Source organism: Mytilus galloprovincialis, chromosome 14, assembly GCF_965363235.1.
Source record: "Mytilus galloprovincialis chromosome 14, xbMytGall1.hap1.1, whole genome shotgun sequence".
NCBI lineage: Eukaryota > Metazoa > Mollusca > Bivalvia > Mytilida > Mytilidae > Mytilus > Mytilus galloprovincialis.
The window spans coordinates 67,334,085-67,348,041 of record NC_134851.1 but is presented as its reverse complement, the minus strand read 5'-3'; the positions used below and the strand labels follow the sequence as shown (position 1 = coordinate 67,348,041).

General features: G+C 32.3%; 1 protein-coding gene across 1 annotated transcript in view; it reads left to right on the top strand.

The window, feature by feature from the left end:
* Nucleotides 1-13,957, top strand: part of LOC143058156 (collagen alpha-3(VI) chain-like) — a 68,611-nt gene that overhangs the window by 10,267 nt on the left and 44,387 nt on the right. The window contains exons 3-4 of the mRNA XM_076231619.1: nucleotides 3,430-3,625; nucleotides 7,106-7,476. Coding sequence (XP_076087734.1) covers nucleotides 3,430-3,625; nucleotides 7,106-7,476 — 567 coding nt within the window. The remainder of the gene's footprint in view (nucleotides 1-3,429; nucleotides 3,626-7,105; nucleotides 7,477-13,957) is intronic.

Genomic DNA, 13,957 nt, shown 5'->3' with positions numbered 1-13,957 from the left:
ACTAAAGAACAAACAACACGAACCCCACCAAAAAAACTAGGAGTGATATCAGGTGCTTCGAAAGGGTAAGCAGATCCCGCTCCACGTGTGGCACCCGTCGTGTTGTTTATGTGATAACAAATCCGGTAAATAGTATAATTCGGTAGGTCACATTCATGAAAGGGAAGGGGATTGTAGTTACGACGTAAGGAACATATCCGATATCATTTGTGAAACGGTTATTCCATAACGGTCAACCAACTCGTGATGGCGTCCGTAATATTTACGAAGGGATGATTTTAACTTCACCATTTGGAACTCTTGGTTTAATAACTTCCTTGTGAGCAGCAACCCTCTATCAAGAAAATCATGATAGGAAATTCAAGCACGGAAATATTGGGAGATATATACCCCGTATGCAGGTGCTGCTGGAATATTGCTACTTAGAAATGGAAAGTTCACAATTGGAAAGCTGAAATCATCTCTTTTGTCGTACAGTTTTGTCTCTCTTTTATCGATTAACGAGATTTGAACGTCGGTAATCAACTTGTGCCTTATTCAAGAATGCACATTTAGGGCATGGTTTCAGATGTGGCAAATGGAGACATGCGGCTAAAAAATTTTGCTCATGAAAATGAAAAATTGAATTAAAGTCCTATACGTTAATTTAGGATTTTTTTAAATCAACGATGCTTGTGTATGATCGTATCATGTCCGATTTATTTGTATGATTTTCATGACAAACCAGAACGAAAATAATTGATATTTGTGATAATGTTTGTGTGTGACATTTTTCTACAATCATTTTACACATAAACGCTTCGTTTTGAGATACAATTCATAGTTCTATGACGGAGTTGATATATAGAACACTTTTTTCTGTTTGTTATAACACACAATGTATACAAAATGATATTATATAATTGCGATTGAAATTTTAATTCAGATTTAAGAACACATTGTCACTTTGTCAATGTTACTGTATCTGTTTATTTTTATGAAAGCATTTTGTTATTTGTGCTTTTGATGTTAGTATTTAAGAAACATGAATAAAAATCCAAAGATATCACACTTTTTTGGGATACAAATAAAGACAATAACGTGATTTTATATTTAAAAAAAGACTATGATATTCAGTGCAAGAGAAATGTCATTACATTGTCAAAAATGTATCTAAGGAAACCGTTTTCCGCTGTTTAATTGAAAGTTTCATGATTTGTCTAAAAGCACAATATTAGTCTTAAACATTGTTAAATTACGGTTTGGTAGATTTTCAATACTAAAAAAAGTGTTTGTTTTCCAATTATGATCTAGGTACCCTCAAGTAAGAGTCAATTTACCGTAGATTTACACATAGAGACAACTTTTACATTATAACAAAATTAAGAAAAGCGTTTTTCAGCTTTGATTATACTAATGCACGAAGTCGAATAAACATTATTTCACTTGTTCTTTACAGTACGTTAATTTGACGTAAAACTCATTCTAGAAGAAACCATAGTACCGAAAATTTGGTTCCTTTAGATTTCCCTACAGGTTAATCTCAATATTATATTTTTCTTTAACTAGTATTGTGCCTTTCCAACTGTAGGTGCCTCCTCAATTTTTACAGTATGTCATACTATGGATGCGTTATTATTCGTTGAATACCAATTTCGTTGATTTCGTAGGTAAAGGTGAACAACGAATTTAAATTGTCAATGAATTACAAATTTTCTATAAACAAAAATCCACGAAATCAGGTATCTTCAAAAATACAAATTTTCCTCATTCATTCCACAAATGGTACTACGGAAAATTAATGAATTCACAGTATCTAATGTTTAAGTTTTCCGTTTATTTAATATGAGGAGGTGATGCGGTTTGCAGTTATCAAAATTTGGTTTGTTTCTGTTTTATTTATTCACAAGTTGTATTTCAAATATGCGATTATAACTAACTTTTTTTAACATGTAACTGAATTCTGTGTTGTCAAAAGAGATGACATGTATGATTAGAAATATAACTATTATAAAAACAGATATGTATCTCAATTATTTATACACACTCTTGTAATCTACCTATCAACATAAAAGACTGATTTTATATAAAAATGTAATTTCGCCTAAAGGGTTAAATGAGTGTAAATATACATTTTATGTAAACTCGATAATTAGCTGTTTTATCTATGAAAAGTTTAGAGAACAGCTGTAAATCTAGGAATAGGCAGGGAAATTTACGCGAGTAAAATTTTCGCGTTCCTATAGGTGCCACGAACAAAGCGAAAATTTAACACATGCGAAAAAAAACCTGATATACTGTATAAAGATTATTTGTGTTTTAAACTTGACTGCTGTTCCCCTATTTTTGACATCTTAACCTACTGTGGATTCTGAGATTATTGCGTGCATTTTTGTTGCGACTTTGTCTTTTTTTTTTACTTTAATGCAATTTCGGTTTTTGGGATCTTGAGAAAAATCCTTTTTGGTTCATATAAAAATTTTCAGAATTCGAGTTTGGGTTGTTGCGATAATAGCCCTATCGCATTTTTCGCAATGGTAGAAACATCGCAGTAGTTTCTAAATTTACAGTGTTGTCTCTGGTTGTTTTGTTCACACAGCGTTGTCAATATATAACGAAATTTGATGCAACTGTCATACAAGTCAGATGTTTAGCTAGCTATAAAACCCGGTTTAATCCACCATTTTCTACATAAGGAATGCCTGTACCAAGTCAGGCATATGACAGTTGCTATCCATTCGTTTAATGTATTTGAGCTTTTGATCTTGCCATTTGATTATGGACTTTCGTATTGAATTTTCCTCGGAGTTCAGTATTTTTGTGATTTTACTTTTTAATTTGATATTGACAAAAACAAATATTTCCATAAATACTCCAATTGAAACTATCATGCAAATCAGTAGTTATCATTTTTGATTTGCAATGATCAGAGGACTCCTAAATCGGAAATGCACACGCATAGTAATTTGTGTCATTAACAAAATTTAGTTGTATTCATTCAGCTTCAAAAATGAGAACTTTTCCATTCATATGTTACAACATTCCAACAGTGCCTGCATATGGCGTATATATATATTCCTGTTGATACAATATTCTAGCTAGAGCTTAAATTTTGTATCATGATTTCCTTGATAGAGTATTGTTTCTTCCAAGGAAGCTTTTCAATCAAGTCTAAATGGTTGATAATACGCCTTCGGCATTTTATGGTCTTCATTACTACATGTAGTTGATTGACCGTTATGGAATATATGTTTCACATATAACGACATATATGTTCCAATTGTCGGAACCAACATACCGTCCTCTTTTCCTCGAATGTTACCTAATGAATTAGATTTTTAATGTACCAATAACTGTGTTCTTGTTTAAGATCTCTTGACTTTCTGGTGAATTTAAAGTTTTGATATAATGAACAATTGTGTCTCTTAATATCAAATAGTTTTAATTTAGGCAAAATCAAAGATAGCGATACAACAGATATAGTCGTCGCCTTCCATGCATCATCTTCAACATCAAGGGAAGATTTCCAAAGTCTGCTTACCTTTGTAAAGGGTCTGATTTGCATAGCCAACTTTAATGATGGAAGAGCTCGACTGGGTGTTATTGCCTACGGAGAAGATCCGTTTGTCCAATTTTATCTGGACGAGTGAGTTCTACTATGAATGAATTTTAGTCTAGTAAAACATGGTTCAGTCAGAGTTAAAATTAGAATTTGAAAAAAAAAATCAGTAATTGTGAGTACATTAAGATCGGTTTTATGCGTCGTTTGCCCTTTTCATAGTCGTCTTTTGTGCTAATCATCGATCTATCTGATATGTCTAATATATTTTCAACTGACAGTAATTTTAATCTGATCACTTACAAACATATTCCAGATAGATATCAGGATTAAAATTTGGTATGCGAGACGCGTGCTTCGTCTACAAACGACTCATCTGTAAAGCTCAAATCAAAAAAGTTAAAAAGGCCAAATAAAGTACTAAGTTGAAGAGCCCTGAGTACCTAAAATTCCGAAAACGGTTTGCCAAATAAGCTACGGTTATGTATTCCTGTGGTAGAAAATCCTTAGTATTTCGAAAAAAAAGTTTTGTAAACACTTAATTTTAATTATGACCATATCAATTATAATTCATGTCAACATTGAAATGCTGACTACTGAGCTGGTGATACCCTCGGAGAGTAAACCTCCACCAGCAGGGGCATCGACCCAGTGGTTGAAAATAAACTCATCAACCCCAACTTCTTCATTTCTCGCCTGTCCCAGATGAGGAAACTAATAACCAGGGATTTTCGTTGAATGTTTCTCCAATAATTCTTTTTCGATAATTGTTTTAATATAAACCAGGACATTGACTTTTCAGTTTGAATTATTTCTCTATTTATGTGAATCTGCGGTCTTTTGTGCGAGTTGAATAATTGCTTTAAGCCATACGTGGCCTGCTTTAGTGAGCTGGATATTTATATGTGTTAGAGTCTTAGGTGTTATGTCCTGCCTCAAATATGTGTCTTTTCCTCAGATTGTGACAAAACTCGTCATGACACTCACACATGTGGCCCTTTGTCAATCTTAAAATATGTGTGGTCTTGTGGTCAATGCTGTGTTCTTTTTTTATTGAAATCCGTGTCTTTTTTATAAGACGTTCAGTAATATGATTTGACTTAGGACAGGTTGATATAAAATGCGGCGGGTTCAGGATCTTTACCCTTCCGATCTAACTTTCGAATGTGGTGTAACAATACAATATAAGAACAAAGTGTTGAAATCAGTTTTAAAGGACTCATCAGATCGGCACAAATCACAAACATCTACTAAAAAAAAGACAAAAAGTCAAACGACACAAAATATCGACCTATTTAGTAAAGATATCAGCTACTGTCATAAGAAGGGTGATAAAAACCTGCTTATATTTCTGACCTTGTTTGGATTTAAATTAGGTCGCGTAACATGTCATTGATGAAGCGTCGTTTAGGACGGCAATTTGTACATATACGGTTAATAAGTTGCATAAAACGATTTATTGGTGCAAGATATCAAAGAAAATCATTTTGATAGAATTGAAAATAATAGTCGTAGTGTGTAATTAGATTGAATATTGCTTCACACCGGCTAAACCTATATAAACCATTCAACTGTTTATCTAACTAAATATATTAAAACAAATAATTTATGTTTTGTTTGCATAAAATACCGTTCTTCACCGATTTTTTTTTCAAAATCGGAAAATTCGTCCCCTGTATTGTTTAAGTTTGAATGTATTTGAGAAATTTACATCAATATCAAATCAATTGTTACTATAAATGATATTTAAGAGTAAGTAAAATGAATTAATGTATATTATCTTGTAAAATATCAATTGAAAGTAACAAACGACACTTTTTCATGGGAATAATTGAATTAGCATACAAAAAAGAGATGCATTTTCGAGTATTTTTTTTTTAAAGAGTTATCATTTTTGTTTTTATTTGTAACATTATAATAAAAAAACATTTTTAAAAATGTATCTTCATATTATACCAAATGCTTAATAACTGTTCAAATAAATATCTTTAATATACATATTTACTAGATCAACTTTTAACAAGATAGGCCAATTCTCATTCGTTTTCCAGAAATTAATACTTTTATTTGAGAGAAAAATAAATTAACAATAAATAACAAAGGAAGGTCCTGCAAAAGAAATCGACCGGTATGATGAGTGGGAACTATTAGCCGCTGGCAAATTAGGGTAAATTGGATAGGGACAGAAATTACGCCTTTCAACAGGCTAATTACGAAGTCATCAAAGAGTTTCTGCAATCGTTATTAAATCTACACGATTCATCGGATTTAACTCCCCCATTATTACCGGACGGCACTTTGAATATATACATACCAAAAAGCCAAGCGGAAGCTCCATTTTGTCAATTGTTTTACTGCCGGTTTGAAGAAAATAAAGGGATGACCATGTTTATATACCCCATTCAACACTTGTTTTTCCATCAACCTTTTTTTTTATTTAAACTGGATGATAAGGCTAATTTCTGACTGAAAGATACAAAATAATTCGTTTTTTATTTAAAGTTGTGTATTGCGACAATTTGTAATCTCTCATATACATAGTTCAAAACGCATTAACTTATCAATGGCCCTACAGATATCAATTTAATTCGAATATAAAAGTAAAATTTTTTTTTACCGCAAACATCTTTTCTACGTTTGGAAAAATTCTGACGTCAACACAAAGGGTATGTTAAAATGGACGTAGATTTAAAAACAAAAAGGACAAGGATCTGCAACGTTTATGTCAATTATAAAACAGGGCATAGATTTGAGGAAATAAGACAGATTTGATTGATTTATGTTGCTTACGGACAGACTGAAGGCTAGACATAAATTTGACTGTTACTTATTTTGTGGTTTTAATTAGTTTGGCTAGATGTTTTAAAAGTATTTTTTAAATAGTAAACATGAGCAATTGAAAAATAAAACTAAAGTTAATGAAAAGGAAATGCTGCTACTGGAGTACCTTGTAAACTATTTTTATTGGGATCAATTTGCTCAGTCCTTTGTTTTCTGTGTAGTTGTTGAGGAATTTCATTTATAGTTTTGTTCATTGTGTTGTCTATCCTTCTCCACATATAATTTTTTTTGAATTTTCCATGGTATTTTGGTTGGGTTCGTGTTGGTCAGTCTGTAGTTTTCTGTGTTGTGTTTTGTATACCGTTTTTTTTTGTCTTTTTCTTTTTTTGCCATGGCGTCTTCGGTTTATTTTGGAATTATGAGTTTGAATATCCCTTTTTTATCTTTCGCCTTTCTTTTTCAAACTTTTTGATAAATTCATTGATGTATTAAAAAATAGAATACATAAGGTAAGCATCAAAAATAATATTCGAAAAAAATTTTCACAACTAGTTGGTCGACAAATAGACGAAGAATAATTCACAAAACAACATGACCAAAACATTTAAAGATCAATTCTTTACTATACTCTCCGCGATTTTGAGATTGGCATATCAAGTATTTGTGTACCTCTGATCGTCATATGACTTTTACTAAACAGTACCCCAGACGTCTTTTTAACAGTTCTGTAAATATTTGGACACATAGATAGATGTAACGGGTCAAATTCAACTTTTTTATTTCTAGCCATAGAACATGGACTGATGTTTCCAATGCTATCTCCAACATCAATGACAATGTTAGGAGCAATATTGTTAACACATTTTGGGCACTTTTTGTGTCTAGTAGTATACTTAGATATCAGTCTACAAACACAGACGTTTCCAAAGCTGTATTTCTGATCACAGACTCTGCATCAACAATTAACGCCGAATTCCTGTCTGACCAAACGCTTAGCATGCAGAGTGCGAGGATTGAAGTGTTTCCGATCGGGATTGGAATTTGGGATAAATCAGAATTAAAAACCATTGCTACCAGTCCACAAAATGTCTATACAGTCTCACGTTACTCCGATCTACAGACTCTGACAAATATATTAAGGCAAGATGTCCAACTATGTAAGTATATTCAAAACTAATAACACTTTTGTAAATTGTTACTTGGATGGAGAGTTGTCTCATTGGCACTCATACCACATCTTCCTATATCTATTTACTGCAGGGTTTGTTGCTCGTGCTGTACGGATGCAGTAGAATGTGTCCCCGTGCTGGTGGTGTATGCCCTTATATTTTTCAATTATGGGTTGTTTGCCTGTGAGAGAGCTTTCACATAGATATAGGAAGATGTGATGTGAGTGCCAATGAGACAACTCTCCATCCAGATAACAATTTATAAAAGTAAACCATTATAGGTCAATGTACGGCCTTCAACACGGAGCCTTGGCTCACACCGAAGAACAAACTAAAAAGGGCCCCAAAAGTTATGTTTATTTTATCTTTGTATTAAATCCTAATTGTTTATTAAATATTACGGCGTTTGGATGTATAAATACTCATCTACGCCTGCTACTTTTTATTATTGCTCCCTGCTATGGTTTTACTAAGATTTCTAACATTCTCTGTTTTTGCCCTGTGTTTGTTATATATGTCAGTTTTGTAATACTTAAGTCTTTACGTCGGGCCTTTTATAACAGTTTTTGTAAGAGTTATTTACCGCTTTGCCTATTATTTCCTATTCCGTAATTGTGAAACTCATTCAATGTTTCAACCTCCTGTCTTTTTTATTGTTCCTATACCCCTATTTAATAATCATGATTTTACGGAATTATTAACAACACAACTTCTAGGTTATCCACGTGCTTAAGGTAGCACAATACAAAGATTTTGTCACTCCCAATCAGACAACTTTAAACTGATGTAATTCTGTTCATCTTTCTTTATATTTTAGAAATGAGGTACCAAAAGAAAGAAGAAAGATTAATCTTTCAAATTGTGATAATTTCATTATGACAGAATTATTACATAATTAATTATTATGTAATCAGTTGCTATATTGTGATGTCCACACTTGAATGAATTTAGCTTCTTTGTTCTTCATAGCATCCCAAAATATTTTATAGATTCTTGTACAACACAGCTTGACCTCCAAAACTGTGTCTCAGATTTCCAAAAACATCAATAGAACAAATTTTATACCCAATTGAATTTAGTGGTCTCTTATGAATTGATGTTGCAAACTTCATTGAAGATTTATGAGAGAATGAAATACAATAGGAAAAATCTGAGACACAGTTTTGGAGGTCAAACTGTGTTTGCAAGAATCTATAAAATATTTTGGGATGCTATGAATAACAAAGAAGCTAAATTCATTCAAGTATAGACATCTGAATATGACAACTAATTACATAACAATTAATGATGTAATAATTATGTCATAATGAAATTATCACAACTTGAAAGATTAATCCTTCTTCTTTCTTTTGGTACCTCATTTATAAAATTTAAAGAAACATGAGTGGAATTACATCAGTTTAAAGATGTCTGATTAGGGATGAAAAGTCTTTGTATTGTGCTACCTTAAATAAACGTATTTGTAATGCCACTACAGCCAGATTATTTAACAAAAATGCGCGTGGATATCCACAAATTTTCCCGTGCAATGCAAAAAAATACCTAACCTGTTTTAGATTAACTTCTCAAAATACTGTAAGGTCAACAGTGAACGGGAGAACTTTTTCGCTTTCCTTTTCCTGTGATATTACCTGAAAAACTCAAAACATGATGTATATTATAACTTGAACCCAACCTAAGTGTGGTATTCAATATGTGGGATATACGGGACGATAGTATTACGGAAATCAAGAACACCTTTACCACTTTCGTAGACGGTTAGACCCAAAACATTCAAAAGTTTGACATATCAACATTTAGATAAGCATAATCACAATCTTAAATTTATAAAATTCCAACCCCTCGAAACCGCTCAGAAACAACCAGGAGAATCACACAAGCAATTTGAAAAATTACGTCAAGTTCGCGAATTATTTTGGATAAAAAGACTTCAAACAGCTTATCCTCTCGGTCTCAATGACAAAATATTGGGACAGGGGAACATATCTAAAACTTCTATCGATGTCATTAATATCGTTGATAAACTACTTAGAAATAATAGGTCTCATGGTAAACGCAAAAACCGTAATCAACGTACTGTATTAAACATCGTATATATTATACACTTGCTGATCTGTTTCTATAATAAAAAATAATAGCAGACATCAAGTATTATGCAAACTGGGTCAGATACCAATAAGTAAATTATATGCTATTTTTCTGGAGTGTGATAAAATTTCTTTTTTTAGCCTGTTTTATGAATACACCTATATTATTACAGTCTTTTGTCATCACAGGCTGTTTCCTAGTATCGATAAACCTGAAAATCATAAACGACATTTTCTTAAATTAAAATATATAAATAGAGGTATTGATTTTATTAACTTATCTAGCATATTCAATGGCTCTTCCGTCTATAGCCAAATACCTCCATATTTTGATAAATATAGAACCACCCATTATTTCGTATTGTTATAAAAAAAAACGAGCAGAAGTTTGATTTTTAATTATACGTCAGTTATATCAGACGCCAATATAGAAAATAATGTTCCTTCCACTTGAGACTGTGAAACATCTAGTTTTAGATATGTTCCCTATGGTCATGTTATTACAGGAGACCTCAACATCGTCGAAGACCGTAAGGTCAAAACTTTTATAATGAAAGAACCGAAATACCGTCCTCCATCTATAATAGATTGGAAACAGTGTCGTCAGGTCATTAAAGACGCTCTGTCTGCCTATTGTAAAAATTGGTGCAAACGTGAAAGATCTGATAAAAATTCTCTAGACAGTTATTCAAATAAAATTATGAATACTGTTAATATTCGAATATCTCATTTTGAAAACAATTCTGAAATTATTAATAGGGTCCATAATATTCCCATTTCTAGAATAAAAAATAACCTCCAAGTACTCGCAGAGCGGTTTGTGTTCGTACCGGCAGACAAGGCAGCCAATAATGTAGTGGTGGTGTGACGCATATACTACACGGCAGTTCTTCAAAACGAAATTATCAATTCCTCTACATTCAGGTCCGTACGCACCACAGAGAGTCAAATCGTTAACAAGCATATCACTGCCACTACCCAGCTTAAAGCCTCTTCCGAACATTTGTAAGTCCCTACAATGTACTGGTTACCGAAATTACACAAAACAAACCATTTAAATTCCGTTTCATCTCCGCATCTAGTAAGTGTTCTACTACTAATCTATCAGTGCTTCTAACTACCTCTCTTACTACCATCAAAGAACTGGTTATTAACTTTTGTAATAAAGCTTATGAAAATAATGGTATTAATGTTTTTGGAAGTGTTAAAAATTCTTTAGAGGTTTTAGATAAAATACATGCTTTTGATGGTCCTCTTAATTCTGTTGACAGTTATGATTTGTCTACTCTCTACACTACACTTCCACACAATCTAATAAAGAAAAAGTTTTCATACACTTACTGGAAATGTGAGGATTTGATTGAAGCTTTAAATTTTCTCCTAGATAACATATATGCACGTTTCGACGATAAAGTGTATCGTCAGGTAGTATGTATTCCTATGGGCACTAACTGCGCCCCTTTAATAGCAAATTTATTCCTGTATTGCTATGAATCTCAGTTTATGACCAAACTCAGTAAAGACACATCATTGTTACATTTGGTTGATACATTCAACAATACCTACCGTTATCTGGATGATATTTTTTCGTTAAATAATCCAGAGTTCTCTAAATATACTACCGAAAGTAACCCAAAAGAACTTACTTTAACTAAATCTGACATAAACAGTAGTAGTTGTCCTTTTCTAGATTTAAACATTTCAATTTCTAAAGGGAAACTCCATCCTAAAATTTACGACAAAAGAGACAATGTTTCATTCCCTATTGTTAATTTTCCTTTTTTAGACGGCGATGTGCCTTTGGCTCCATCATACGGCGTTTATATATCCCAACTCGGTCGGTATGCCCGTGTGTGTAGTGATGTCATAGATTTTAACGAACGTAATCAATGCATCACTGGTAAATTATTAAGTCATGGATTTCGTTACCATAAATTACTTAAAACTTTTACTAAATTCTTTCATAGATACAAAGATTTGATTAGTAAATTTGGCTGTACCTGTTGAAAACTTATTAAAAATGGTATTTCACATCCTAAATTTTACGGTAATATTTTACCTAAAGAGCGGAAATCACTATTGTGATCCGTGTAAACTCATCGAACCTTTAAACACACTTATTAGTAAGGGTTACCAATGTTGTAATTCGATTTCTGATTATAGTTTACATTGGCACTGATATCGATTTTGTCATTAGCAAATTAAAACATAACTAAATTTGTATTTTCTTTTGGAAACGGGATGTATAGAGACACACACACGTTCATTTTTATCTATAAAGAAGTCACTCCTAACTATCCTACAACCTGTCGTTACATTTATTTTTGGCATTTCACTAGTCATGTCTTCTTTGACTGTTCATGACGTTAAAATACTAAATCACTGGGATGTGTTTTAGTTAATTTAAGTCTCTGATGCATGATTTTTTATTATTAATTGTGTTGGCTTTTAACTAGCTGTCAGTAGCTGCGAGTACTCTCAAATCGTACTTTCTTTTTAATTTGACCTGTTGATACTATTTGTAATGCTTTTTTGTTATTTAATGTTAACATGGATCTTGTCTATATACCAGCTTGGATTATTTGGAATTACTTCAAATTTTCACTTCTTCGTAATTCTTCTTCTTTATTCTTTCCTCCACTATCTGAAGTACCACTACTTTTGTAGTGTAGCACGGATAAGCAACTGATTGATACTATAAGCAACTGCGTGCATGTGCAAGAATATTTTACAGTGAATATGATCGGTGCACAAACCAGTATTATTTCGCCTAAAATTAATTGTTCAAGATACTGGTGTAAAGGATATAAACACAGCCTGGCGTACCCACCACCAATTTACAACGCAACGGCAGTTGGTCTTATCCAAAATGAGCTAAGGCTGCGATCCCAGCTGGGAGCTCAATTAAAACATAAAACTTGAGTGTTATAAAAAGAACTTAAATGTCAAATCACTTTTGTACACGTGCAGGAAACTGTTCCATCACCATATTATATACATTTGTACTCCATTTAATGCAAAAATGTTATTATGTCAATTATACACTAATCAATGTATATTACTTTAAAAGTTCATGCACTGTGGCATATACTTAAATCTAAAATCACTTCATGTACCACCAAATTATCAATGTTACTGTGCAAGTTTGTAACTCAGCATATAACTCAACTCTCTATTGTTCATTCTAAATTAAACCAATATATCTTTATTGGTATTTCGCTTAAGTCTCCTTACACTGCACCAGTAGCCTTATGTCTCCTACTTCACTAAAAAACACAACAAGTTAAGTTGGGGAGAAAATCAGTAGCTTACACAATAGTTACTTTATCACTTATTTAGGACATATATTTTATTATCTGAGTATAATTTCCTTATACCTTGATAGAAAAATAATTTCCCTTAACTTAATAGAACAACTTAGACATTCATATATCATCCCTTAAGTTTCCTTACAAACTGAAATATAAGTATTGCAAAAAATATAAGAACACAAGGCTTATACTTTATATTACATTGTCATAATTATTAAACCTTAAACTTTTGATTAATACATGTAGTAACTTAATAAATTGCTTTATTTTATTTTAAACTATTAAATGATTTTAAATGACATTGCCATCCTAGCTGCCAACTAAATCCAGTATAGAACATCTGTTATGGTGTAAGGCATATACCATTCCTCTTGTTATGGCATCAATTTTCTCCTTAAATTAGAAAGTCTGTATTAATATTGGAACTTGTGGACTAGAAACATTCAAAACCACTCTCAATAGCATTGAATTGTTTGAGAAGACTAGATTTCCTATTTCATGATTAAAGTCATAAAGCAGAGTTCTTAGCTTTGGAATAAATTGTAGCAAGAAATGTTCAATATCTTCGATGTCATCCATACACAACGGACATATCGCACTTACTTCATACTTGTTAAATCTACTACGATTTGATTGCAGTGTATACACTCCTGTAAGTAATCTAGCTTTTACATTAGCTTTCATAATAGAAATAGAGTCAAGTCCTGTGTTGGCCCCAACGTTATGAACAGTTCCACAATTCATTGACATGGGATGCAAAAAGCGAAGAGTGGACTTTCCTTCTGCCATATTCGTTATCTTCTGTCTGTAGAAAGTTTCTATTCTCTTTTTCACATAGTTTTTCCAACTTTCTCAATTTCTCTGGAATCGAATTTAAGATGTCAAATAGTTATCAAAGGTAAAATAGATTCAAATTCATACACTGAGAGTATATCGTTCACATATATAAACCAGCTATGAGAGGTGTTTTCCTTCATCACAAGTTGTCTAATACAGATCTCCTTCTCTTTATCGTTGTTTCGCACAATGTTGCCAAAGTGTACTAAAATTTGTCTATGTAAAAATGCTTCT